We start from the raw sequence: 23,845 nt of genomic DNA, 5'->3' as shown, positions 1-23,845 counted from the left end.
AATGGCTTCAAGTTGCCAACAGATGTAGTAGACACTCATCTGTAATACGGCTTACACTGTATAAAGTTAGTGTTGGTGGGTTTCTTGGAAGGCTCCGTACTGGAGCTAATGGCATCTCTTCACTGAAGCACAGGGCACTTGGCATTACAGAAACTGGGAGGATTTTAACAAAAGCCTCCTAAAGTGCATGACAAGGCCTTGAGTGTACATGAGCTTGCCTGGGGAGTGATTTATGAATGGTACACTTGACAGTTGCAAATCTCAAGCTGAGGATTATGGAGGGAGGCCCTTCCCATGTCAATAAGCACTTGACACGAGCTCAGCTCGTTAGACTTGTACACACACCATGAACTTTGCTAGAAATGAAGCAGATTTTCCCATTTTTACACTTCAGTCCAAAACCAGATTTAAGTAGACTATTAATAATTCAGAAGAGTCTGCCTTTGAGTTTTTACTGCATAATGTGTTCAAGAGAGACTGATTTAAAGAGAGGATTTGAGGATAGATGCCAAAAGGGATGCTTTGAAAAGTCACTATGATTAGGAGGCATGGACCGTAGCAGGCAAGTGATGGGTTCCCTGCTCTTCAGGTATTTAGTGAGCAGGAACGGAAGGTGTAATTCTGCCGTGGCAGGGAGGGATAGAGCAGATCAAGAAAAAAAGATCATTGGCTGCTTTCATGGAAAGACAGGTTCCTGGCAGTGTGTGTAGATGGGATTTTCCTTCTGCAGCCAGTGTTTCTCTGTGTGATCACAAGATCTGCTTGATGAAAGTGAGGTGCTGTTCCTATAATAAACGCAGCATTGAGGTTGCCTTGTAAGCTGTAGTTCCTCCTGTTCAGGACTGTTATGAGCATTTTGGTATTGCATTTCTGCAGGAAAGATAGTGGGACATACATTGCCCCAAACTGTGGTCTGCACCAGCTGTGATTCTCTGCTTTCAGAAAGGTTAATACAGTTCTGCCTGAACTTTTGAGTCTTCCCCATGTTGGCTTCTTCTCAGCAAACAAGTTGAAACACAGAAAGCTATAAGTTAAAAGGAAGTTAAGATGTCTCATTTTGATTGACTGAGTAACTGTTGACCTAAAGTTCCGTTTAATAAGGTTGTTAAGCTGAGCTATGACGTAAGATCAAGGTAAAATACCAAGAAGCTTCAGGAAGAGCATAAATGTCTTAAAAATGGAAATGGAGAGCAAGGTGAAGCAAAGGTCCTAAGAAGAGGCTGGTGGTTGGTCTCTGTGCTTTGGCATGAAAAGTTGTTAGAGAAAGGTCTCTGTGTCCACATATTCAGAGTGCTGATGTAAATAAGAGCTTGCTGCGTTCATTTACTGTAAGTGAATAGAGTTCAGCTCATGGTTTGAAGGGTAGGTCTGACACTTAGTAAGCATCCTGCTGGCTTTCCTTGACACGCTCTTGCACTCTCATTATTAATAGTGGTTGTCTTTTCCTTGGGCATACAGAACGTCTGTTAACACTGTTTTTAGAAGGCTGTCCACCATTTTGAACTGTTGGACAAGAGGTGAGATCTAATAATATAGGAGTGGCACTTTCCTGGTTGTTTTTTTAACTGCCAGATTCTGTTGCCTACTTGTGACAGCAGTGTGGTGACCAAGCTGCAGTACTCCCACCACTTGGACCAGAGACTCTTGACTGTTTTTATTAGGCAGGTACTGTGCTGTGGCACTGTGTGAGGTAACAGTTCTTTCTTCTCTAGGTAGGCAAGAAAAAAACAAGGTAAAGTGTTAATGCTGTTCTTGAAATGGCCATGGAGGCTTCAGTGTGCTATTAAGAAATTCTGTGGCCTCTAAAACTCTGTAGGGTTTTTCTTGCCACTTTCAGGGGCAGAGGGTTGGATACTTCAGTGGGTGGGTAGCAAGGGCTAACGTGGTCCCTTCCCAGCCTTACATGCTGGTTGTGATTGCTTTTTTATTTGGATACGGTACTGACCAGCAGCACAGAGGAGTAGGCAAAAGGAATGGTGTGTTTAGCTCTTGCTGTGTGTTTGATGGTTACAGGAGTTGCACTGAAAGCAGTGTGTGTTCTACTGTGTGTTTCTCTTCAGGCTATTAAAGAATTCAGCTTTTCTGACCTCTTTCTCCCCTTTTTCCTTCATGCAGTGGGTGGAGAGATCCCCCTGGACATGCGGTTAGGTGGTGGACAGCTGGTGTCTGAGGAGTTAATGAACTTGGGTGAGAGTTTCACACAAACAAATGACCCATCGCTGAAGCTGTTCCAGTGTGCTGTGTGCAACAAGTTCACTACAGATAATTTGGACATGCTGGGCCTCCACATGAATGTGGAGCGTAGCCTCCCTGAAGATGAGTGGAAGGCAGTGATGGGGGACTCGTACCAGTGCAAGCTGTGCCGCTACAACACACAGCTCAAGGCAAACTTTCAACTCCACTGTAAGACAGACAAGCATGTGCAGAAGTACCAGCTGGTAGCACATATCAAGGAGGGTGGAAAGGCCAATGAGTGGAGGCTGAAGTGTGTGGCCATTGGGAATCCGGTACACCTGAAATGCAATGCGTGCGACTACTACACCAACAGTCTAGAGAAGCTGCGTCTTCACACAGTGAACTCGAGGCATGAGGCCAGCCTGAAGCTGTATAAGGTAAGGGTTGGCTTTGCTTCATCTTCCTTCATTGCCCAAGTGCTGGAACAAAGGAAAATCTGTTTTAACAGCACTGGGTTGTAATCCTTTGGAGATGAGCTGCTCAGATCTCTCAAGCAGAACCCAGTCTCACTTGCATGGTGCAACAATTCAGCCTGCATTCTGATATCAGGATGTGGTGCTTAAAGCCTTAGGCCAGTGAGTGTTCATGTCAAGGTGCTTTAATGGGGGTTTGTATGTCTTCTAGCACTGCATATAAATGATACTTCAGCACAGAAATTCAACAGTCACTGTTGAAAACGTTATGTGAGGCAGTGTTTGCCACACTTTTGTTGGCTTTCTTCCATAAGGCAGTCTGTTAACCCATACGAGATTCTCCACAAGCAGTTGGAGGCTTTTGCTGCCATCGGAGAAGTGTGTTCATCCTGGCATGGAGAAGTCTGGGTGGATGGAGAAGGGAGGGGTGGAGGAAGAGGGCCATTGTTTCTGTTCTTTTATGTTCTGTGTACATTAATGTTGCGACCAGCAAAGTGTTGGCACGCTGGAAAAAGGAGAAGGCTCAAAGAGAAGCCTGTATAAATGTGCATGTACTTTACTGTGTGTGTGTACAGATATTTGGAGGCACTGCAGGTTTCCATCTATGTCAGGATTCGGCCTGTGACTGCCATCTTGTTTTCTTTCCTCTTCTGCCCTCTTTCATTTGGTGTCCTTTTTATAACCATCCTCTCTTTCCTGACTTGTTTCTCTCACTCACAACCCGTTCCCCTCACTGGCCTGAGCCCTGCGAGCTGTAACCCAAGAGGAGCTCCGGATACAGTAAATAGTCCTTTCACTCGTGCAGCAAAATTGCTGCAGACGTTTCTATTGATTTTCACTGGACTTAAAGCTTCACCTTTTTCTCTAATCATCCCATAATGGCTTTACTATGAACAATCAGGTACGAATTGCCATAAATCTAAGCAGCCGCATACCTTCCCTTCACACATGCTATCCCACTCATTGTCTCCTCTTTTCTCTCAGGGTTGTTTTTATATTCTTTTTGTCCTCATCCTTTTCTTCCTGATTTCCCCTAAATGTGGTGCCATTTTTTATATAGAAGTATATATACATAAACAGACTGTATTTTGTACTTCTGTATTATTTCTTTGAATATTTTATGTAATGGGAATTTAAAACTTGACATTGAACTGGTGGTGCAGTAGCCCACCCATGTCACGGTGCACACAGATGTAAAAACTCCTGGATTTTCCCTAGAAATGAGCAGTTCCACAAAATTCAGAGAGGAAACAGGCAGCCAGGACCATCATAGAGGGTTTGCTTTGAACTATGGTAGTTGGACCTGCCTAGAGTTGATGGGGAAGTGCTCTGAGGTGGAATCAGTTTTTGCCGAGCTCTCTACTGAGGTCAAGAGTGTTGTGTGATTGCTGTTGCCATCTTCAGCTGGGATCCGGCATAAAACAACAGATTGGTCAGGTTTACACATAAACCTCTGCTCTCAGATGTGCAGGAGACCTGAGAGAGTAAATCAGCTTGGACATGGGCAGGAGAGTCCAAGTGAGCCTTTAAAAAGCCAGCTGAGGAATTGAATCTCTTCTGTCTGTGGAATTCAGTCTGGGGTGCAAAAGAGTTGTTCAAAAGCTCTGTTATGAGTTTTGACACATCATATTGTTCTCTTAAATATACGTTGCAGATGTTTAAAAATTCTTTGTATAGACCCCTCACCTACAGTGGTTTCTGCTGGGAAAGAAGCAATCGGGGCTTTAAAGTCCTCTCACTCCGAGGAAGGGTGGGGAACGAAGCGAGACTTGGGGACAGCCATAGATGCATGTAATGAAGATTCCTGAAATGCTTTCCTCATGCAGGTGAAGAGGAGCTGTCACATTTCAGGTTTGTAAGAGTCCTGGGCAGTTCTCAGCTGCTACAGCCTTGTGTTGCTTCTGACACAAAAGCTGTGGAACACTAGATGGAGAGTAACATAGTTCAGAGTCATGAAGTCTGCTGAATGGTCCATTTATCTGCTTTCTAACATGTCTATAGAAAACCTTTAGCAGGGGACAGTGGATGGCTGGATTCACAGTGTCTCACTCCAGCACAGCTAGAATTAGTGTTTGAAAACACTGGAAAAACCTTTCTCTGGATCAAGCAAGCATCAATGCAGCTCTTGCAGTCTTCAGAGGGGTTGTAATGCCATGTCTCTCTTGATAGCTGAAAAGATGCAGCGGCAGTGGGGGTAGTTCACAGAATGGTTTCTCTTCTCTCAGGCCTTGGTGTGGTCTGCAGTAAATTGAGATTGATTGGATGTTATTTTTCCTCTTGCTAATGTAATCCATTAGCCTGGCACATGCATAATCAGTTTAGAGCACAGTTAACTGGATGTAATCGAGTTCTTCCCTGCCTGCTGGAGAAAATCCTCTCCAGATGCTGCTGGGTGAGAGCACATTCTGGGCTTATCACACACAATCCTCCTTATTCCGCCTTTTTGCCATTTTACTCGTAAATCACATGTTACTGGCTGCTTGCATTGCCCAAGAGCCAGTTCTTTAGTGCTACTTGCTGCCAAAAAATGTGATCTGGAGACACTGTCAGCCCGTAGTCTGGTGAACCTTTTAGTTTTTCCTGCAATGCTTCAGTGCCAGATGAGGAGGTCTGGTCTTCTGCTGCCATCTTCGTCCTGCACATGGCAATAGCTTTCATCAGACGTCTTCCATGTCCATGATGGGGGGGTATGGATGCTGCAGTGGGGTCCTTGCTTACGACAAGAAGCTGGTAGGGTCTGGTAATCTTTCATTTCTTCTTATGTTTTCCCAAATCCCTACTGTCTCCCTAAAATCCTGCAGCTAAACTGAAAATCCTGTCATTTATCTGGGGGAATGTAGCACTTGTACCTCTCACCGTGTGCTTATCTTCACCCTGTGGCTGGTGGCTTTTGTATTCTGAGAAACTACCTGGAAAGCAAGAGTACCATTGTAAACATAAGTGCTCAGGTTTTTGAGGTGGATGTACTGGCTTGAAGTAGATGATAGGTTTGAAGGGCCTTTGTTTCTTATCTAGCACAGCTTGATGAACACAGTGAGAGTAGGGCTCAGCTGCACCGTGGCTGTAAGCAGGGAGGCAGAGACTGTGCAAACTCTTGACAAGTGGAAGCTTACTGTAGCAGAAGCTAAGTCTTGTCTCCTCATGATGGCAGAAGACTAGACCAGACTTGAAGCAGAGCGGCGTTCCATACATCTGGAATAGGTCAGGCATGAGTTCCCGGCATCTATTGCACAGGTGGAATTTCCAGAAGGAATTAATCTGCTTGAGCAAGAGCCAAGTTTGGACATTTCCTACAACTTCCTGAAACTCTTTAGTTCAAAACCTGCAACTCAGAAGAAGTTTAAACAAAGAACTGCTGAAGAAACACACTGCTGGCCAGACTGCCAAATGAGTGCATTCAATGAGTTCATTCAGTATCTTCCTTTTCAGTCTTTCAAAGTGCTGAGTTAACTTTTTTAGGGGATAGGCAGTCTGAAGGAGAGGATTTGGGTTATGTGATTTGGATTACCCTGCACAGAGGTTCTTTGTTAACTGGGAGATGTAGAGTGTGCAGGAAAACGACTTCTTAATGCTAGTATTCGGGATACTGGTGGTAATGAAGCTTTGTGGGTCTACGCTGACTTGGAAAGAAGCGAAGATGCCCTGTGAGAAAGTGAACAGGAGGTGCAGCTGCAAACCCAGCAGAAGGTGGTAGGAGTTCCTGGTTCACTGAGGAGCGTGTGTCTCACCTTCCCTCTCCCACAGGAGCAGCAGGAGCGCATGTTTCCTGAGAGCAGCAGGGCTGAGCTGGAGGAACTGCAGCAAGACTCTGCTCTGGGGTTTGGGAGCCGAGCTTTGCAGCTCAGTTAGTACAGTACATGGGAGAGACCAAAACCAAAAGCATATGTGCTGTGCCATGTTAATCGAAGAGCTGTGATGGGCCTGTTGGTCTTAAAACAAGCTACTGATTGAACAGGCAATTGAGAAAGCTGGTGGAAATGAAGATAACGCCAACGACACTGCATAACATGGAGGAGTTGGGGTGACAGAGTGCATCAACTGCTTGACTCCAGTAAAACACTGTACAATCCTTGGCAGTGATATACATTACACAATTAAGAGCATTCAAGGCTGTATTACCAGTTACCAGACCTGGATGGAGGCTGTGATGTGCAGGGGGAAATTCAACAGCTTACAGTGTAGAAAGTGCAATAGGAGACTCTTTTTTAGCTACCACCTTGCAAATAGGATCATGATAGCAGGGGATACAGTGAATGAACTTCAAGAGGTTTGAAGTATCAACATGAAGAAACTTGTTGGAAAATCCCCCAAAATTTTTAATCCTAGATGATGCATGTAATATTGTATGAGATGTAGTTACTATAATACTCTAGCTTTGAAGTTAAAACTACATGAAAATGGCTGAGCTACTGTTAGAGAAATTAAAAGGGTGTGATGTATGCAGGTCACAGAGGATTTTCTTAAAAACGCAGTAGGTACTTGTATTAAATGTATACTATGTATGAGAACAGGTTGAAAACAGAGTGGGGGGGGGACCTCTGCCAAAGTCCACAGAAAGTCCAACATGATTAAATAGGAAAGTATTTCAAGAGGAGGTAGAAAAAGGGAAGAAGGACCGCAGTATGGGGAGGGGAAGGAGGAATGAATTCTCACCAGCGTTCCAGGGAAGAAGTGAAGAAATCCTTGTAACACAGAATAAATCCAAGAGATGGTCTCAGACAGAGGTACCAATGAGGGCAGAAGCCACTGCGGTTTCCAGGGCTCTTCACTTAAGAGCTCTGCAGGAACGTGCGTGTGAAATGGCAGACACCTCGCAGTAACGTGCGCTGAACTGAAACTGCAAAGCAGTAAGTCAGCAAATTGATAGGAACTGTAATGGGAAGAGTCTTAGTAGGCATATAGATTAGAAAGGGGAAGGACAGACTTGGGAAGGAGAAGATTCTCCAGCACTGCTAGTTTCTTGAAGTTGTCAGCCAGCCCACAGGCAGATTCATGCGGGCAGTGGGCTTCCCAGTGTCTTCTCAAAGATTCTTCATGAGCAGCTCTTAAGCAAAGATGTGGGAAGAGGTCCATGAATTGATAGATGAAGGATAAGAAAAGAAAAGGTAAAATAAAACCCAACTTTTCACAATGGAAAAAAAAGATTATAAAGATTCATTGTTATTTTCAGTGTTTTTGTGGAGTGAAAAACAAATTGAAAACTGTGCTATAAAGAAGTAAAAATATGTAGAGTGCTTAGAGGTAAAGCTAAGAGTTGCAGAAGAACTCTGTAACACTAAGTGCTTTCACAGGAGGTGATAGATGAAATTCAGTGTCAAGTAGTGTTGGAGGGATGGAGGGCAGACAGCCCTGGTGGGGATGTCTGGGCTTTTCTTCCTGCTCCCCCTATCATGCAAAAAAAGAAAGAAAATTAAAGAGGGAGGCATGAAGCAAAAGCAGGTTTAAATTTTCTCTTCCTGCAAGTGAGACATGGAGTCATTCCAGTCTCTTTGAAAACATTAACTCAGTGAACAGTGGCAAGCCGGGTAAAACATGGAAGCTGTGTAAATCCTTGATTTGCCTGATTGTTGAATATTGTGTTCCATTTAGCTCACTTTAGGAAGGATTAACACCACTAGATGAGGCCCAGAGAAAGTGGTAGAGATGAGAGCTAGCTGGAGTAACTTGTGTGAAGGCAACAGACTTTAAAGTTAGCTTGACACACGAATCCAGAACAGGAGGTGAACAGGCAGCAGTCACTTTTTTTGTACAGCATATCATTAACCTGTGAATCTTACTACCATTGGATGTTGCAGAGAGTGGGCATACAGATGGACTGAAAAAGGAGCAGGACGGATAGCAGGTCACTGTTCATTAGGTGGTCGTTGGGATGCAAGCTCCAGCTCAGGAAACTCAAATAGCAGGTAGCTGGAAGCTTTGGTTGTGTACTAGGAACGGATTGTTCTAGGTGTGCCCTGTTACCTTTCGCTAATTTCCCTGCTAGTGCAAATTGCTGGTTTGTTAAAATGGGGTTTCTGTTCCTTTCTGGATTGTTGAGTTAAGCGTGCTATCATTCTGCAGCGAGGTATTGATGGGAGTCACCTCATGCCAGTGCTTGGCTGACAGTACGTGTTTCCTATAGGACTTCAGTGTAGGAAAGCTCTATGTTTTGTCAGGTTATGAGTTTTAAACAAGCATCTTGGGTTTTCAAACTTTAAAAAGAAAAAAGAAAGCCTAAAATTCGTGGTGTCAGGGAAGCAAATAAAAGGAATTCTTGGCTTTTGGCTCCAAAATACAAGAGACTAAAGAGGAAAGTGTTTTGATTTTTCTCCCCTCAGTGGGTTTTAATCAGGCTGCCATAAGTTTTGGACAGCTCTCTGCACTGGCCATGCCTCTGCAGCTGCTGGTAGAGGTCTTCTCCTGTCACACAGAGGGTGGCAGGAAGCCCCAGCCGCTGTCAGCACGTGGTGGCTCCACTGTCACCCACGGTACCCACCCCAGCCTCAGCCTCCAGACCCTGTGGTGGTATATAGAGCCCCGCTCGGCATTGCTGGAGCTGCAAGTAGGTGCTGTGTTTCATCTCTCAAATACCCAAGTGATTGAACGTAGGCAAAAGGAAACATGTCTGAGGTTTGATTTTATCAAAAACTTCCATCAGTCTTTGCCTTTTGAGGTTCTCAGGATGAAGTTGCCTGCAGAGTCTGTTGTGCTTGTTACAGGGGATTTAGAGCTGTATTAACCTTTGATTTACTCATTGACTGCCTTCTGTGTGTTTTGGGTTTATTTTCGCAAGTTTATCTTTTGAACTATTGATGCAGCATCAGAGCTCTGAATTACACTCATGAGTAACATGAATTGTGCCAGAAGCCTGGTTAAATTACAGAGCATAACAGACTTTCAGCTGATTTCCTACAAGGTCTTAAGCTAAAATTCCAGTGGCAGCTTTACTTAAGTCTCCCCACAAAGTTGTTTTTAAAGCTGGATTTTGAAACCATTAATTCAAATCTGCCATCCTCTAGTCTTGGTGAACTCATCATAAAAGATGTTCTTACGAACTGAAGTGGTTCTGAGGACTAGAGTGTGCTTAGATCTGGGTTGAGCTTTTAACCTTGCTGTACCCATTGCTGAAGAAATTTTGTGATCTACACCCTGGTCTGCCCACACCCTGGATGTCATTGGAGGGGGTTTGGTGCTGGACCTTGTGCATGGCTCAGCAACCTGGCCCCAGCAGCACCTCTCGTAGGCTCTATGCCTGTGCTCTGCCTTCTTTCAGGATGAAAGAAATTCAGTCAGTGCTTTGCTCCTCCACAAAACTGTTTTTCACAGTACAGTCAATTACAGGAGGAATGAACCCCCACGATCTGGTTCTACTTTTGCATCCTGTTGGGATTTCCAAGTATTTTAATACAAAAAACATTCACTATCCATTTAACCCTTTTCAGAAACCTCCCTCTTGGGACTGCCTGTTTCTCTGAGCGTCGGATTGCTCCATCACAGCAGCCTGGCACAACAGTTTTTACCTTGCTTTACGTATTTAATAACGAAATATGTTAATACAGGATCACAAAAATTACATTTTGTACTACTTTTTGAAAGAGTTGAGATCAGGACTATGGAGAACACACAGCACTGCTTGCTCTGTGTTTCATTTATGGACTTCAGTCACTTAGATTCTTTCAACAGTTTTCCAGTACTGAGCCATGTGTAACCAACTGCTTAGTGGAGAAACCACCATGTAAAATCAACTTGAATAACAAATGAGGGAGACTGCAACTGGCACAGAAGCAAGTGATGGCCACAGCAGGACCTAGGGGTTAGCGAAACCATGCAGCTGAAAGCTCTCTGTCAAAGAGGATTTAGAGTTCAAAATATTTGTCAGAATGGTTAAAAAACTCCAAATAAACAAACAAAACCCAAGAAAAATAACCAAACAACCAAAAAGCAACTTAACAAGCTTTTATGCTGATCTGCAGCAGGCCCTTGTGAGCAACCACAGGTACTTCGGGCTTGGTTTTGCTCTCCTTCACCAGGATGTGCGGGCTCAGGGGGACAGGCTGGGCACTGCTGAGTAAGAAGGGTCTTGCAAAGCTGCCCCAGACCTCGGCCATTCTCTCGCAATGAGATGTCATTGCTTCAGTGAGGCATCAGTGTGAATCCTGTATGACCTTTCCCCATGCATGGGGCCAGGTTTGTCGGTGTGTTTTTATCCCAATAATTTTTTTGATCGTGTGGATGAATGTGTAAATTTCAAAGCAGGATTTTTTCCGTTTTGGGTGATGCTTGTTATACAGACTTCCAGGGTGAGGACAAGGTGGTTATGGTCGTCACTCTGACATAGGGCCATTGAATGGCAGAAGCTCTAGCAGACCCTGCTGCGGTGGTGTAAGCTATTGGATACCTGCTGTTGCCCTGTACAGATGCAGAAGGTTGCTGCTCTTAGAGGAGAGTGTGGAGGGTGAATGTGTGAGGACAAGTGGGTAGGGCTGGAAGAAGCCTGGGTGTAGGGGTGGTGGAGCGAGCAGGGAGAAGAGATGTGGAGACGTTCTGTACAAGGCTGAAGCTGGTGAGTGGGGTTGCAGTACAGGGCTTGTGCACCCCTGCTTGCCTGTGTCTGGTGAAGACCTGTGCTCGAAGTGGTTCCGCACTGGTGATCCTGTGCTCCCATCCGGGCCATCGTGTTTCTCCTTGGGTAGTATTCCTGGAAGACCTAAGAAATGCTCTTCATTCCTTTTCCTGGTTGGGTTTTCAGCACTGTGGGTAACAGTCCTGGCAGGTAACTGCAGTGCAGCTGCAGGCTCTTTATAATGAGCTTATTAAATAATGGATGGCCATTCATTAACATCCATCTCTAGCAGTGGCTTGATTTGCAAGCTGGGAAGGAGCCATGAGGTGCCTTCCCCAACCCATTCCATGTGATGTGGTGTGAACTGCTGATTTCCATTAGGCTGTGCTAGTGCAACCAGGCTGCATGGCACTTCGTCATCCTCTCTCCTGAGATAACTGAGCTGTTTCTGTATAGAGTTTTGTAACAGTTAAAGTCCCCAAAATTACTGTGGAAGAAGCATGGGAGGTCCTGTGTTTGCCATCTCCTAGGGAATTCATTAAATCACAATAAATAATGTATGCATAATACATAACCTAATACCATAATGTTCTTTTGGTCCTACTTGCCAGTCCTAAAAATCCTGGCCTCAGACTGTAATGTGTGCAGTCAAGTTCTGCAATTCATATTAGGCAATACATTACAGTTGTGCAACAGGTTCTCTCGAAGTTGTGCCTTTCGGTATGGTTGGACAAGCTCCTGTAAACCCTATTGCAGCACTTTGAAGATACTTGTCTCCAGGTTATTTTGCCTCACTGCCAAAGACTGCTCCCCACACTGCAGAGCCACTGCTGGGGCACGTAGCACAGGGAGCTCTGGGTCCACAGGGGTGCAGTGAGACAGTGGCAGCGTTTAAGATGGTAGGTGGATATTTACCACAAAGCTTCGTGATACCAATTTGCCCCTCACTACCTCCCAGGACTACTGCTGGGACACAGACAGTCAGTGTGCGGGTGATGTGTTAGGAGGAGTAGGCTCCAGCTCACATGGCTCTGGCAAGGACTTGGTGTGTATCCAGGGTAAAGATAATAATCTGGTCTTGGAGTCAGCTGATTTTTTGGACTGCTGATTATCATTCTCAAAAACTGCCTTCCCGCTACCTGATTTTGAACCCTTCCTGTTGCCATGAGCTGTGAAAAATTAGCAGTATGGATGTTGTGGTACAATATGGAAAAGCTGCTGGGATCAATTTGTGCTACAAATGCTTGCTTAGGTACTGGTTGGATTTATGCTGGAGTTGCCATGCAGCTCCATTGTTACATTGCTTTTTTTCTCCAACAGCATAAATTAGTGTTTTGATTCCTCCCTTCCCTCTCTTGTTCCACATTTAAAGCAGGGAGGTGGATTTCTGAGGATGTACCTCTATTTGGCCGTTGATCAGGATAGTGCAGTTAATCCCAGGATCCTGGTTTCCTCTTTGTCCTAAGCATTAGCTCACAGTTTTTCTGCTCAGCAAAACAGGCTGCAGTGGCTCTGGTAGAACAGCACTGCTGCCTCATTGCACAGTGCTTGAGCCTGCTTTGATTCCCCCTTGTCAGCTCAGGGGCTTACAAGACGTGGAGGTGGGGAGAGTGACCAGGATGCTCTGATCTAAATGGGGAATGTACAAATCTGGATTATATCCTGTCCTTCATCCCTTGTGCATGCCTCACCCGTCCATGGTTACAGAATGATGCACCTGACCTATTGGGGTTTCACCACATTTTGCATGGTGGTTGGGGTCCTCTGACCTGCTGCCGTTTATTTCTCCTCAGCTGCATAATGGCCTCTAGACTTGATTCTGCCTCTCTTCATGAGCAAGCATTACAATCCTATCCCACTCTCTCCTCCCCTTCTCATGCTTGGAGAACATGGTTACAAAGAAAATCACCTGGGGAAGTAACAAAGCCTATCTCCACAGAGGGGAGGCTAATTACACAGCTAATTAATCCAACAGATGTCACTTTAAATGCCTGTTTCTTTGTGATTCTGTTGCACACATCATGCTGGTTAAACAGACTTCATGGACCCTGTTCAAAATGCCTGCACAGGCTGTGGGAAGCTGCCAGTTTAGACCCTGATGTGTCCTCTTCCCTCCCCGAGGTTCGTATCGAGGAACAAGTCCCAGAGAGCCAAGTCTAGACTGTGCTCCAGATTCCACTTGGAGAGAAACACCGTTTAATAGTCGCATTTGCTTTAGAAACTCTGAACCAGCAGATGTGAGGTTTGAAGTGGTTGTTTACATTCTTGCTCTAAGCATGGAGGCGAGGCAGAGGCTTTGGAAGCGGAGACCCCGTCCTGCTGCGCCAGAATCGCTGCTTGGCGCAGGGGAAAGGGAACTTGGAAACCTGAGCTGCTCTGGTGGGGTCAGCAGTTCAACCCCAAGGCTGCTGGAGGGCCTGAAGCTTCTCACTCCCCTCTGATGTGAATGTGGTCTGTCCAGTTCCTGTGCTATCAGGAGGATTCCCTTGCTCTGGCTCTTTGGGGTAAGAGAAAATGACTGCTTCTCCAGTATCTGAGCTCTGCTCATATGGGTGGGGACATGTCCTTGTTGCACCACCCAGGAGAAGGGAGCAGCTTCTCATCCTCGTGTGGAGCTGGCTGCTTGTTGCTCAAGGTCAGTGATCGCTGTGCTCGTTGCCTCTGCTGAGACTCCCCCAACTCAGTCTCCTTCTGCATCTGACCGCCAACATGGGGGTTAGAGGACACCTCTGACGCACATTGGTTCAGTGCTGGTGGTTTTACACACAGGCACTGTGGTGTTTTCTCCCTTTTGTGCTGTTTTGCAGGCTGGTAACATTAAGGCACAGTGCAGATGCCTCAGCAGCATGTCCGTCACCCTAGGAAAACCCTGCCATTGTCAAACACTGTCACGCTTCATGCTAATGTCCCAGGATGGGATTGTGTTTCTGAATTGTGTGTTTGCTCTGCTGGCCTGGCCTTTTATTCCCCTTTCATACTTAGAGTCAAAGGGTTCCCTGCTTCTTACTGAGCAGATATCTTCTGGGGACAGGAGACTGTCTGCAGTGGTAGACCATGGCCCAGGGCAGTGGGCTTGAGGGTGGCTGCTGGAACGGGAAAGGCAACCCCAGTGCTCTGGGTGTAGCACACCAGACAGTCCTGAAGACAGCAGATTGAGCTGCCTAGTGTGAAAGGAGCAGGAGAGATACAGTTGGGGGGGGAGAGCATCTTTCTTGGGGTCTTAACATTATCGGTAAATCACAGTTGGCGCACTTGATTCAGCGTAATGGATGTGTTCTCATTTCCCACAGCTGATGAGGATTATATCAGCTTGGTTTAACAGTCTCATTTTCTGCTCCCAATGCACACTTGTTTTAATGCGTTTCAGTTAATGAAGTAGAAGAGAGAATGAGGTGTTACTGTTTATGTACAGACAGTGAGTCTGTGCGGAGGACTCTGGAGCCCATGCAGTCCCTTCCCATTGCTCTCAAAGGGCCGGTATTAGCTGGCGTTTATAGAAAATTTATTGGCTGTGGTTTATCCAGGTAAAATCTTTCCCAGTGGTGCACATTTCTCTCTCTGCTTTCTTTATGCATTATTACAGGCTACGAGACGTGTTTCTGGCAGCTTGTCTGTGGGCAAGGGATATCAGCGAGCTGAGATGGCCAGGAGTCATGTCTCACAAAACACCGCAATCTATTTGATACGGGCAAAGGTGCTGCAATCTACCTGGGGTAAAAAGTTCATGTGTGCCATAAAGTAATTTACAGCTGGGGCATCTCATCTCTCCGTTGTTCGCTGCTGTGGTGTTGCACCTAGCGGGTCAGGGCTGCTTAGTGCAGGCACTGTGCAGGCAGGTTCATCTGCTGGTCCCTAGAAGCGCTCAGCCCAATGATGTCTGCTCCCAAGAAGGAGGTGTGCCATGGTGGTGGGGCACACAGCGCAGGCTCGGGGCTGTGCCTCCAGTGCCCTAGCGAGAGGGACTCTGTCTTCCTGAAAAACAGGTTGTCCTCGTGCTGACAGCAAATATTTGCTCTGAGGTGGGCTGGAGCTGTGTTTCTCTGAGCAGCATCCCAGCCCTGAGCCTGCTTGCTGCTGGTGAGAAGGGCCTATAAACAGTTAATGCTGTTACCTCACTGCTGGCCCAGTGCCATGGGCTGGCATCACTTGGTTGACAGCAGCCCTGCACATTGTACCGCTTTGAAGGTAAAGCTGCTGTTGGTTTAAGAGGGAATTAAACAATTACCGTGTCTTACTTCTCCCCACCTTCTGTGGATTGACTCTATAAATTGTCAGCCTGTTGACATTTTAATGTGAATTATGTCATATGGTATCCCCTTTGATTTCAACATGCCTCAGTTTGTAAATACACGAGCCTCTCAAAGGGTTGTGGTTAGCGTACACGCAGGAGGCCTCGGGGTTTTTGGTGGGGAAGGAGCACAGTGCTGTCTCGGCAGCGAGCATGTCTGGCACGGCGCAGAGCTCCAGGCGCTTGTGCAAGGGCTGCCTGGGACACCTGCATGTGCTGGGGCTCCCTGTGTGCTGCGGGTCTGACACCCCAGAGACCCCAGTGGGTGCTGTGTGCTCCAGCATCCCTCACTGTGGTGTCCTTCCGCTTCCCTTCCTCAGCATGGGGCAAGAGATGTCCATGCCTGCAGGAAAAAGGGGCTTCTCCACTCCCTGTTGTTGATGTCTTTGGGTCAGGTACAGAAACAAGGGGGGTGCTGGTACCACACAGAGACAAGGGATCTGCAGGGTGCGGATCAGCTCCTCAGACAGGAGCAAAGAAGAGAGTGCTGGTAGCAGAAGAGCTGCGCATGGTCATGCCAAAACTTCTTGGCAGGTGGATTTAGCTGAAAGTAGCAGAACAGTGAAAGTGGTGGGAGGAAGAGGCAGGGAAGGGCTTGTGTGGGTGAGGGAGCCAGGATAGGATTGTGTCAAATACCGACGTGGCACGGGGCTGAGTGATGGCTCACACTGTGGCAAACCCTCTGGGTGCCCCCAGGTCACACTGCAGGCAGAGAGGTCCTGTCCCCTTGTCTGGATTCCTGTTTGTTCTCCGTGCAGCCCTGTCCGGCTGTCCTGTCCCGCAGCCTGTGCTGCAGAGGCTCTTACCTCAGCAGGTCACAGCTGTCTGGATCAGCCATCCTTTGTTTTTTGAAACTGGCTCAAAGAGTTGTTGCAGTCTTCAGGTATATGCCAGAAGAGGGAGGATCATCAGGCGGGGTAAGCAGGGGAGCAAAGAATAGCTGGGAGCTCTGTTTGGTTGAGTAAAGCCTTCCTCCCTTCAACTGTGACTTACATCCTCTCCAGCAAAACCCCTGAGGGTTTCTCCATTTGAGAGCTGCTTATTTAAATTGTAATACCTACAGCATTTGTGCGACTGTTCTGTAACTCTGGGGTGTTACGTACAGGTATGTCGCATTAGGACCGTGTTCGTATGTATGTGGTGGTTTCAGAGTGCACCTGCTGGTGGTACTTGCTGATGAGCACGGGGTCGATACCCAGAGGAGAAGGCTTCGAGGACAGTTGTCTTGAATAGTTTTGGCTCTTGACCTGCAGCTGCATTGCTGGAAATGGAGCAGATGCAGGTCCTTTGAAGATGACCGGCTGTCCCAGAGCTGGTTCTTGAGGGTGCTTTGACCATAGATCAGAGAGATTTAAAGACTTTGGAGTCCTTGTGTAGGTGGAGTTTTCACATCATGGGGTCTGCGTTACACACAGCTTTTCTCAGCCTGTGTGTGTTTCCTGTACTCCCACAGAACAGTGACCTTGCTTTTATTGTTTTCACGCCTTGTTTTTCGACTTACCTAGGCACTGCAATGCCCAGATAGATCTACTACAGTGTCTAGCTCTGGGCAAGCAGATTAGCAAGACATGAAACCTGCACCTAGGGCTCTGTATAGCATACCCCGAGCGGGTATCTTTGCAAAGCAGCTAATCCCACATGGACACAGAAATGAGAATCTTTAGGGCTACTGGACTAAATGAGTTACACATGGAATTTCATAAACAGGATTTAGATATTTGTCATCTCTTCGCACTTCTTTAGAAATCTGTCATCTCTTCGCACTTCTTTGCCATGAGTGGACACAGCTCCCAAAAAAGATTCTGCTGCTTCCATTTTATTTCTGAATTGCAGTAGTCAGTAAGTACTCCTAATGCTGATTAGTGCTGCCTTCACAGTATTCATCATTTACCTTGTGTATGTCTCTACAGACTTTACATTGTGGATTGCAGATCCAGAATTGCTAAAACCAATAAATATTGTGCCAGGCTTTTCCCAGGAGTTTCTGTATGTATATGGCAAATACAAGTGGATGCAGATACGCTTGAACAAAGAGAGCACCAAAGAGCAGAGACATTTATCATCTCAGGTTGTATTCTGTTTGCTTCGGTGTACTGCTACAAGCTCTCTATTTTCCATTTTTGCAGTTTATCTTGGAGGGAATAGCTGCAGCTAATATTCACAATTCTGGTCTCTTGTGGATCCCTCTACAGAAGGATACTGCAATTGAATTAGGTTTTAGGTACAGATAGGAAATTTTACACAAACATTGCCATCAGTGCTGCAGCTGCACCAAAATAAAGCACTGTGTGAACTCGGGAAGATAGTTTCACATTCACCAGGAGTCCAAAACAGGTCCAAGTGACTGAAACCCTTCTTTGCTACTTGTGTCATGCTCAGTGCTGTGTGAGCCATGGCCTGGATAGCAAAGTAATGGGAGGGGGATGTCTTTGCTTTTAAAAGCCAGGAGAGACCACTGCAGTCTGCAAATCCAGTTTATTTTCAGAGCTGCACAAAGCTGTTTTGTCCCTTGGACAAAGTCCCCGCCTGTGTGCATTGCCTGCAGCCAGTGCAAGGAAGGTGGGATGTTCTGGTCCTCAGCCCCCATCCTCAGTTTCTGCGCTCCTCACATGCCTTGATGTCTTTTCTTGCTTAAATTGCTTGGGAATGAAGACTCACAGCCAGGGAAGGGACAACAGACTCTGTCTGTTCCTGTTGTTTCAGATTCATTGTTCCATTCGCATGGTGGTGAGGCAGTTGTACCAACAGTGCCACCAGACCTGTCAGCATCCCCTGGCTACTCCCAGCTCTGTGCAGCCATGCCTGGTGTTCTTTTTGTGGCACTGAAATACGGGTTTATTTTCTGCCCTTCTGGTTAGCATGATGTCTTGTCCAGAGTGAGCTACTGATGATGGAATAAAAAGCATAAGATCTGCTGCTGGTGCAAAATACTGACCTTTCCTGCTGAGGAGCTTGGAAATGTCTGTGGCAAGGGTGGGAGGCAATGCCAGCCCCAGGTTCTTAGGGTGTCTCGGGGTTGGGGGCTTGCACTTACTGTACAAGTGCCCGATGGGATTATGGGGAAACATTGCCCCAGTTCCTGGCAGTCCTGCAAGTCAACAGCCTCTTGTGGATGAAATTAAAGCAGCAAACCAAATCCATCCATAGGCTGCACGCTCCTTGGAGGACACATATGTAACACGAGGCAGAGTTCGACTGCTATTAATTGTTACAGGTCATTGACATGTCCTTTCTGGTGGAAACCAGTCCTGCAAACATGTGCTGGGAGCCATTGCATGTTCAAGCACTGAAGCGATCTTCCAGTTAAATTTGGAGGAGGCTGTGGGTGGAATGCTTCTCCTCACCAAGAACTTAGTGGCTTTCCTTGCAGAGTAGTTGCTCAGTGGTGAGGGGGAAGGAGCATTTGCCTGAATTTATATACACAGTTCTTAAGATGCATTACTTTCCTTTCAGTTCAGTGGAAGCCCTCACAACCATCTTAAACATAGGAAATATCAGACTTCAGGTTGCCTTAATTCATCCCTTTGTGTGCAGGCATTATTACAGTTTTTAATTATAAGTATTTCCATACATATTTTTCCAGTAGGATTCTTGCCTCATTCTGTGAGTGAGTAATTATTCCATTTCTTTTTATCTCCCTCTTTCATTACATTGCCCCAGGCTTTGTCTAATACAATCCAAAGCTTTCACTGAATGAAGAATTATTTATTTTCTCATGGGCATTTCTGTGGTGCTCTGTTTGTGTGTTTCACAGACATTTAATGAACTTACCTTCACAGCATATGTCTGCAATCAGATGGGACTCCTGTCCTTGTGGCTTGGGTTTACTAATGCACAACAAGTGCATCAAAGGTTGTAATCTTGGCTGCCCAGCTTGGTGCCCAGCCCTCCAGTCGATACTTCTGAAGGGCTGCTCTGCTGGAAGGGTTCCACTGGCTTAGTCTTGCTCCACCATTTTTTATTTCGCCTTCAAAACTCGAGGAACATTATATATTTCCTCTTTTTGCTTTTGTTCTCTGTCGTGCTAATTCACTGCACCTTCCTTTGATTCTCTCTGCTTCCTGCTCTTGCATCACCCTCATCTTCAGACTGTCACAGCTCCACCACCGCCACCACTGCCCAGCTTTCCTTTTGTCATAGCTGCTCTTAACATGTCCCAGAGTGCAGATGGAGCCTTTTCTTTGTCCGGGACTTACCTGTGTCCCGGGCTGACCCTGAAAGCCCAGCTCAAGTCAGGGGTGGTGGATGGGGAGAAGGCTGATGCTGTGTGGGATGCTGGAGAAAGGAGCAGAGCAGAGGCTGGTGATGATCCTGAGGGTCTGCCTGCTGAGGAGGTACCACCCAACGCTACAGAAGGTGGGGTTTTGAAGAGCTCATGTTTTATGTCTGGCCTACACATTTCTGTGTTGTAGGGGTGCAGTGATGAGGCAGGAGAACAGTTTGGGCTTCCATTGGCCGAGGTTGCACAGAGTCCTATAGTTGATTGGAGAAAGTGGAAATGTTTTTTCTGATTGTGTGGAAGACGACTTCCTTCTGCAAGTAATAGAGGAGCCGACAAGGAGAGGTGCCATGCTTGACCTCGTGCCCACCAACAGGGAAGGTCTCGTTGGAAATGTGATGCTCCAGGGCAGCCTTGGTTGTAGCGATCATGAGATGGTCGAGTTTGAGATCCTCAGGACAGTGAGAAGAGCGTGCAGCAAGCTCACTGCCCTGGACTTCCAGAGAGCAGACTTTGACCTCTTCAGGAGCCTGCTTAGTAAGGTTCCATGGGATATAGCCCTGGAGGGCAGGGGGGGCCAAGACTGTTGGTTGGTATTCAAGGATCACCTGCTCCAAGCTCAGGAGTGCTGCATCCCAACTAGAAGGAAGTGCAGCAGGAGGGCCAGGAGACCTCCTTGGATGGATAAGGAGCTGCTGAGGAAACTTAGAGGGAAAAAAGAGGCTTATAAAAGGTGGAAGCAGGGACAGGCGGCCTGGGGAGAATACAGGGATGTTGTCTGGGAAGCTAGGGACCAGCTTAGGAAAGGTAAGGCCCAGTAAGAATTAAACTTGGCTAGGGATGTTAAGGATAACAGGAAGGGATTCTATAGGTACATTGCGACTAAAAGATAGACTAGGGGCAATGGGGGCCCTCTCCGGAAGCTGTCAGGACTGCTGGCTACACAGGATTTGGAGGAGAATGAGGTTCTGAATGACTTCTTTCCGTCAGTCTTCACTGGCAAAGGCTCTGACTGCACCACCCAAGTCTTGGAAGGCAGACACAGGGACTGTGAGAATGAAGACCTTAGGCCCACTGAAGGAGAGGATCTGGTTCAAGACTATCTTAAGAACATGAACATGCACGAGTCCATGGGATTTGATTAAATCCATCCATGGGTCCTGAAGGAGCTGGCGAATGAAGTTGCTAAGCCACTGGCCATCACATTTGAAAGATCATGGCAGTCAGGTGAAGTTCCCAATGACTGGAAAAAGGGAAATATAACCCCCATTTTCAAGAAGGGGAAAATGGAAGACCCGGGGAATTACAGACCAGTCAGTCTCACCTCTGTGCCTGGTAAAATCTTGGAGCACATTCTCCTGGAAGGCATGCTAAGGCACATGAAAAACAACAAGGTGCTTGGTGACAGCCAGCATGGCTTCACTAAGGGGAAATCCTGCCTGACCAATTTGGTGGCCTTCTATGATGGGGCTACAGAATTGATGGACAGGGGCAGAGCAGTTGATGGCATCTACCTGGACTTGTGCAAAGCGTTCGACACTGTCCCACACAGCATCCTTGTCTCTAAATTGGAGAGACATCAATTTGATAGGTGGACCACTGGGTGGATAAAGAACTGGCTGGATGGCTGCACGCAAAGAGTTGTGGTCAATGGCTCGATGTCCTGCTGGAGACCGGTAACGAGTGGTGTCCCTCTCCACCCCTCTTAACCCCTTAGGTAACCCCTAAGGGTAACCCCTCTTACCAGGGGTTGGTGTTGGGACCGGTCTTGTTCAACATCTTCGTTGCTGACATGGACAGTGGGATTGAGTGCACCCTCAGCAAGTTTGCCGATGACACCAAGCTTTGTGGTCCGGTTGATACACTGGAGGGAAGGGATGCGATGCAGAGGGACCTTGACACGCTTGTGAGGTGGGCTGATGCCAACCTTATGAAGTTCAACCACGACAAGTGCAAGGTCCTACACCTGGGTCGGAGCAATCCTAGGCACAGCTACAGGTTGGGCAGAGAAGAGATTCAGAGCGGCCCTGTGGAGAAGGACTTGGGGGTGCTGGTCGATGAGAAAATGAACATGAGCCGGCTGCAGTGTGCGCTCGCAGCCCAGAAACCAACCGTATCCTGGGCTGCATCAAAAGGAGCGTGACCAGCAGGTCCAAGGAGGTGATCCTGCCCCTCTGCTCTGCTCTTGTGAGACCTCACCTGGAGCATTGTGTGCAGTTCTGGTGTCCTCAACATAAAAAGGACATGGAACTGTTGGAACAAGTCCAGAGGAGGCCACGAGGATGATCAGGGGCTGGAGCACCTCCCGTATGAAGACAGGCTGAGGAAGTTGGGGCTGTTCAGCCTGGAGAAGAGAAGGCTGCGTGGAGACCTCATAGCAGCCTTCCAGTACCTGAAGGGGGCCTATAGGGATGCTGGGGAGGGACTCTTCGTCAGGGACTGTAGTGACAGGACAAGGGGTAATGAGTTAAAACTTAAACAGGGGAAGTTTAGGTTGGATATAAGGAGGACATTCTTTACTGTGAGGGTGGTGAGCCACTGGAATGGGTTGCCCAGGGAAGCTGTGAATGCTCCATCCCTGGCAGTGTTCAAGGCCAAGTTGGATAGATCCTTGGGTGACATGGTTTAGTGTGAGGCCCTGCTCATGGCAGGGGGTTGGAGCTGGATGATCTTAAGGTCCTTTCCAACCCTAACTATTCTGTGATTCTATGATTTCTCACAAATATTTCTCTGTTAGGACTGTGGACGAAGGATGAGTTTGGTCTGTTGTTCCTAAATGCATCCTTGTTGGCTTCTGCCAGGAGAGGTTGTGTCATCCATCTCTTTGATATTGATATTCTTCGATTTATGGAGAGTATTAAAAAGTCGTCTTGTGTATTGTTCTTATTGTATGGTTATCTGTTGGGATTCTATGTGGTACATTGCTGTAGGAAGTTATAAAGAAGCTATATGAAAACAAGGAAATCTTCGGTCTATCACAGCGCTTGTAACTTCTCTAGAGATAGATGAAACAATAAATACTGGGTGAGGGAAGTTAATCTGTGCCTGTAGTATTTTATCAAATAATGTGAACTCGGTATGGGTTTCTGTGGCCAGTTCAGTTTCCCACATGGGTTTATGAGCATTATTGCAAAGGTCCCTCGCTGCGCTGCATGCAGGAACACTGCGTATGGTGCCCTCCTGTCGCACCTGGACCAGCAGCACTGCAGGAAGGTCCTCACTTCCGCAGGTTCCTCTGGATGGTTGCTCAGGTCCTGGCTGTGGGTGCAGGGGACCTGCAGCCACGCCACAGCATGAAAGGGCTGGTGAGGGAGCACTGGACGGGTGTCCCGCATCCCGCCTGCCCTGCGTGCTGAGAGTGGGCTGCCCGCTATGTGACAGGAGCCGCTTCTCATCGGGGTCCATCCCTCTGCGCAGAGGTGTCCTTGTGCCCTTCCCAGCACCCCCATGCGCATCTGCTCCAAGAGGTGGTGTGGAGCACAGCAGGTGCCGAACGGCCGTCAAGCTGTCCCTTCAGAGCTTGGTGGTTTCTTTTCCAGAAGACTTAATTTGGGGAAAAAGAATGCCATTTTAATTTAAATTCTTAAAGCCAGCTCCACATGCATAGGTTTGGGGTGGTTGCTTTAAGTCTGAGCTGGCATTAACACCACAAGACCAAGTGTGTGTTACCTGCTGTACCTTGGAACATGCAGTGCCTCCTCTGAGAGTCCTCGCAGCATAACACACGAATCATTCCTATGGCTGCTGGAGGAAATAATCCATCACCTGTAAGGGTAGTCCTAGTCTTGCGGAAAGCATTTTTCAATCGCTCAGCAGCCGTACAATTACAACATGGACAACAGATTTTTATCCCTGTGTCTGTTCAGGTTCCCCCAGCCTTTTTTATTATGTTTTATCCAGTGGCTTGCCCATATTCACAGGCTGCTGTACTTCACCTTAGTGTTCACAGCTTAACAACTCACACTGAACTTACTACTTCCGAGTGTATGTACAAAACATGTTAAAAAAAAACACAACTGGTTAGTAGGATCGCTGAGCCTGCTTTTGGTTACTGTCTTGTCTTCACATTCAGCTGTTCTTTTCCTGTTTCTTTTCCTAACACTGGGAAAGGTAAGGCTCCCTGAATGCCTTGGCTCTTGGCTGTTACC

General features: G+C 46.9%; 1 protein-coding gene across 2 annotated transcripts in view; it reads left to right on the top strand.

The window, feature by feature from the left end:
* Window positions 1-23,845, top strand: part of ZFHX3 (zinc finger homeobox 3) — a 152,646-nt gene that overhangs the window by 55,960 nt on the left and 72,841 nt on the right. For both annotated transcript variants that reach the window (XM_065661869.1, XM_065661870.1), the window contains one exon: window positions 2,116-2,612. In XM_065661869.1, the coding sequence (XP_065517941.1) occupies window positions 2,116-2,612 (497 nt within the window). The remainder of the gene's footprint in view (window positions 1-2,115; window positions 2,613-23,845) is intronic.

Source organism: Lathamus discolor, chromosome Z (assembly GCF_037157495.1).
Source record: "Lathamus discolor isolate bLatDis1 chromosome Z, bLatDis1.hap1, whole genome shotgun sequence".
Classification (NCBI taxonomy): Eukaryota; Metazoa; Chordata; class Aves; order Psittaciformes; family Psittacidae; genus Lathamus; species Lathamus discolor.
This window is presented reverse-complemented; position numbering and strand designations above follow the sequence as displayed.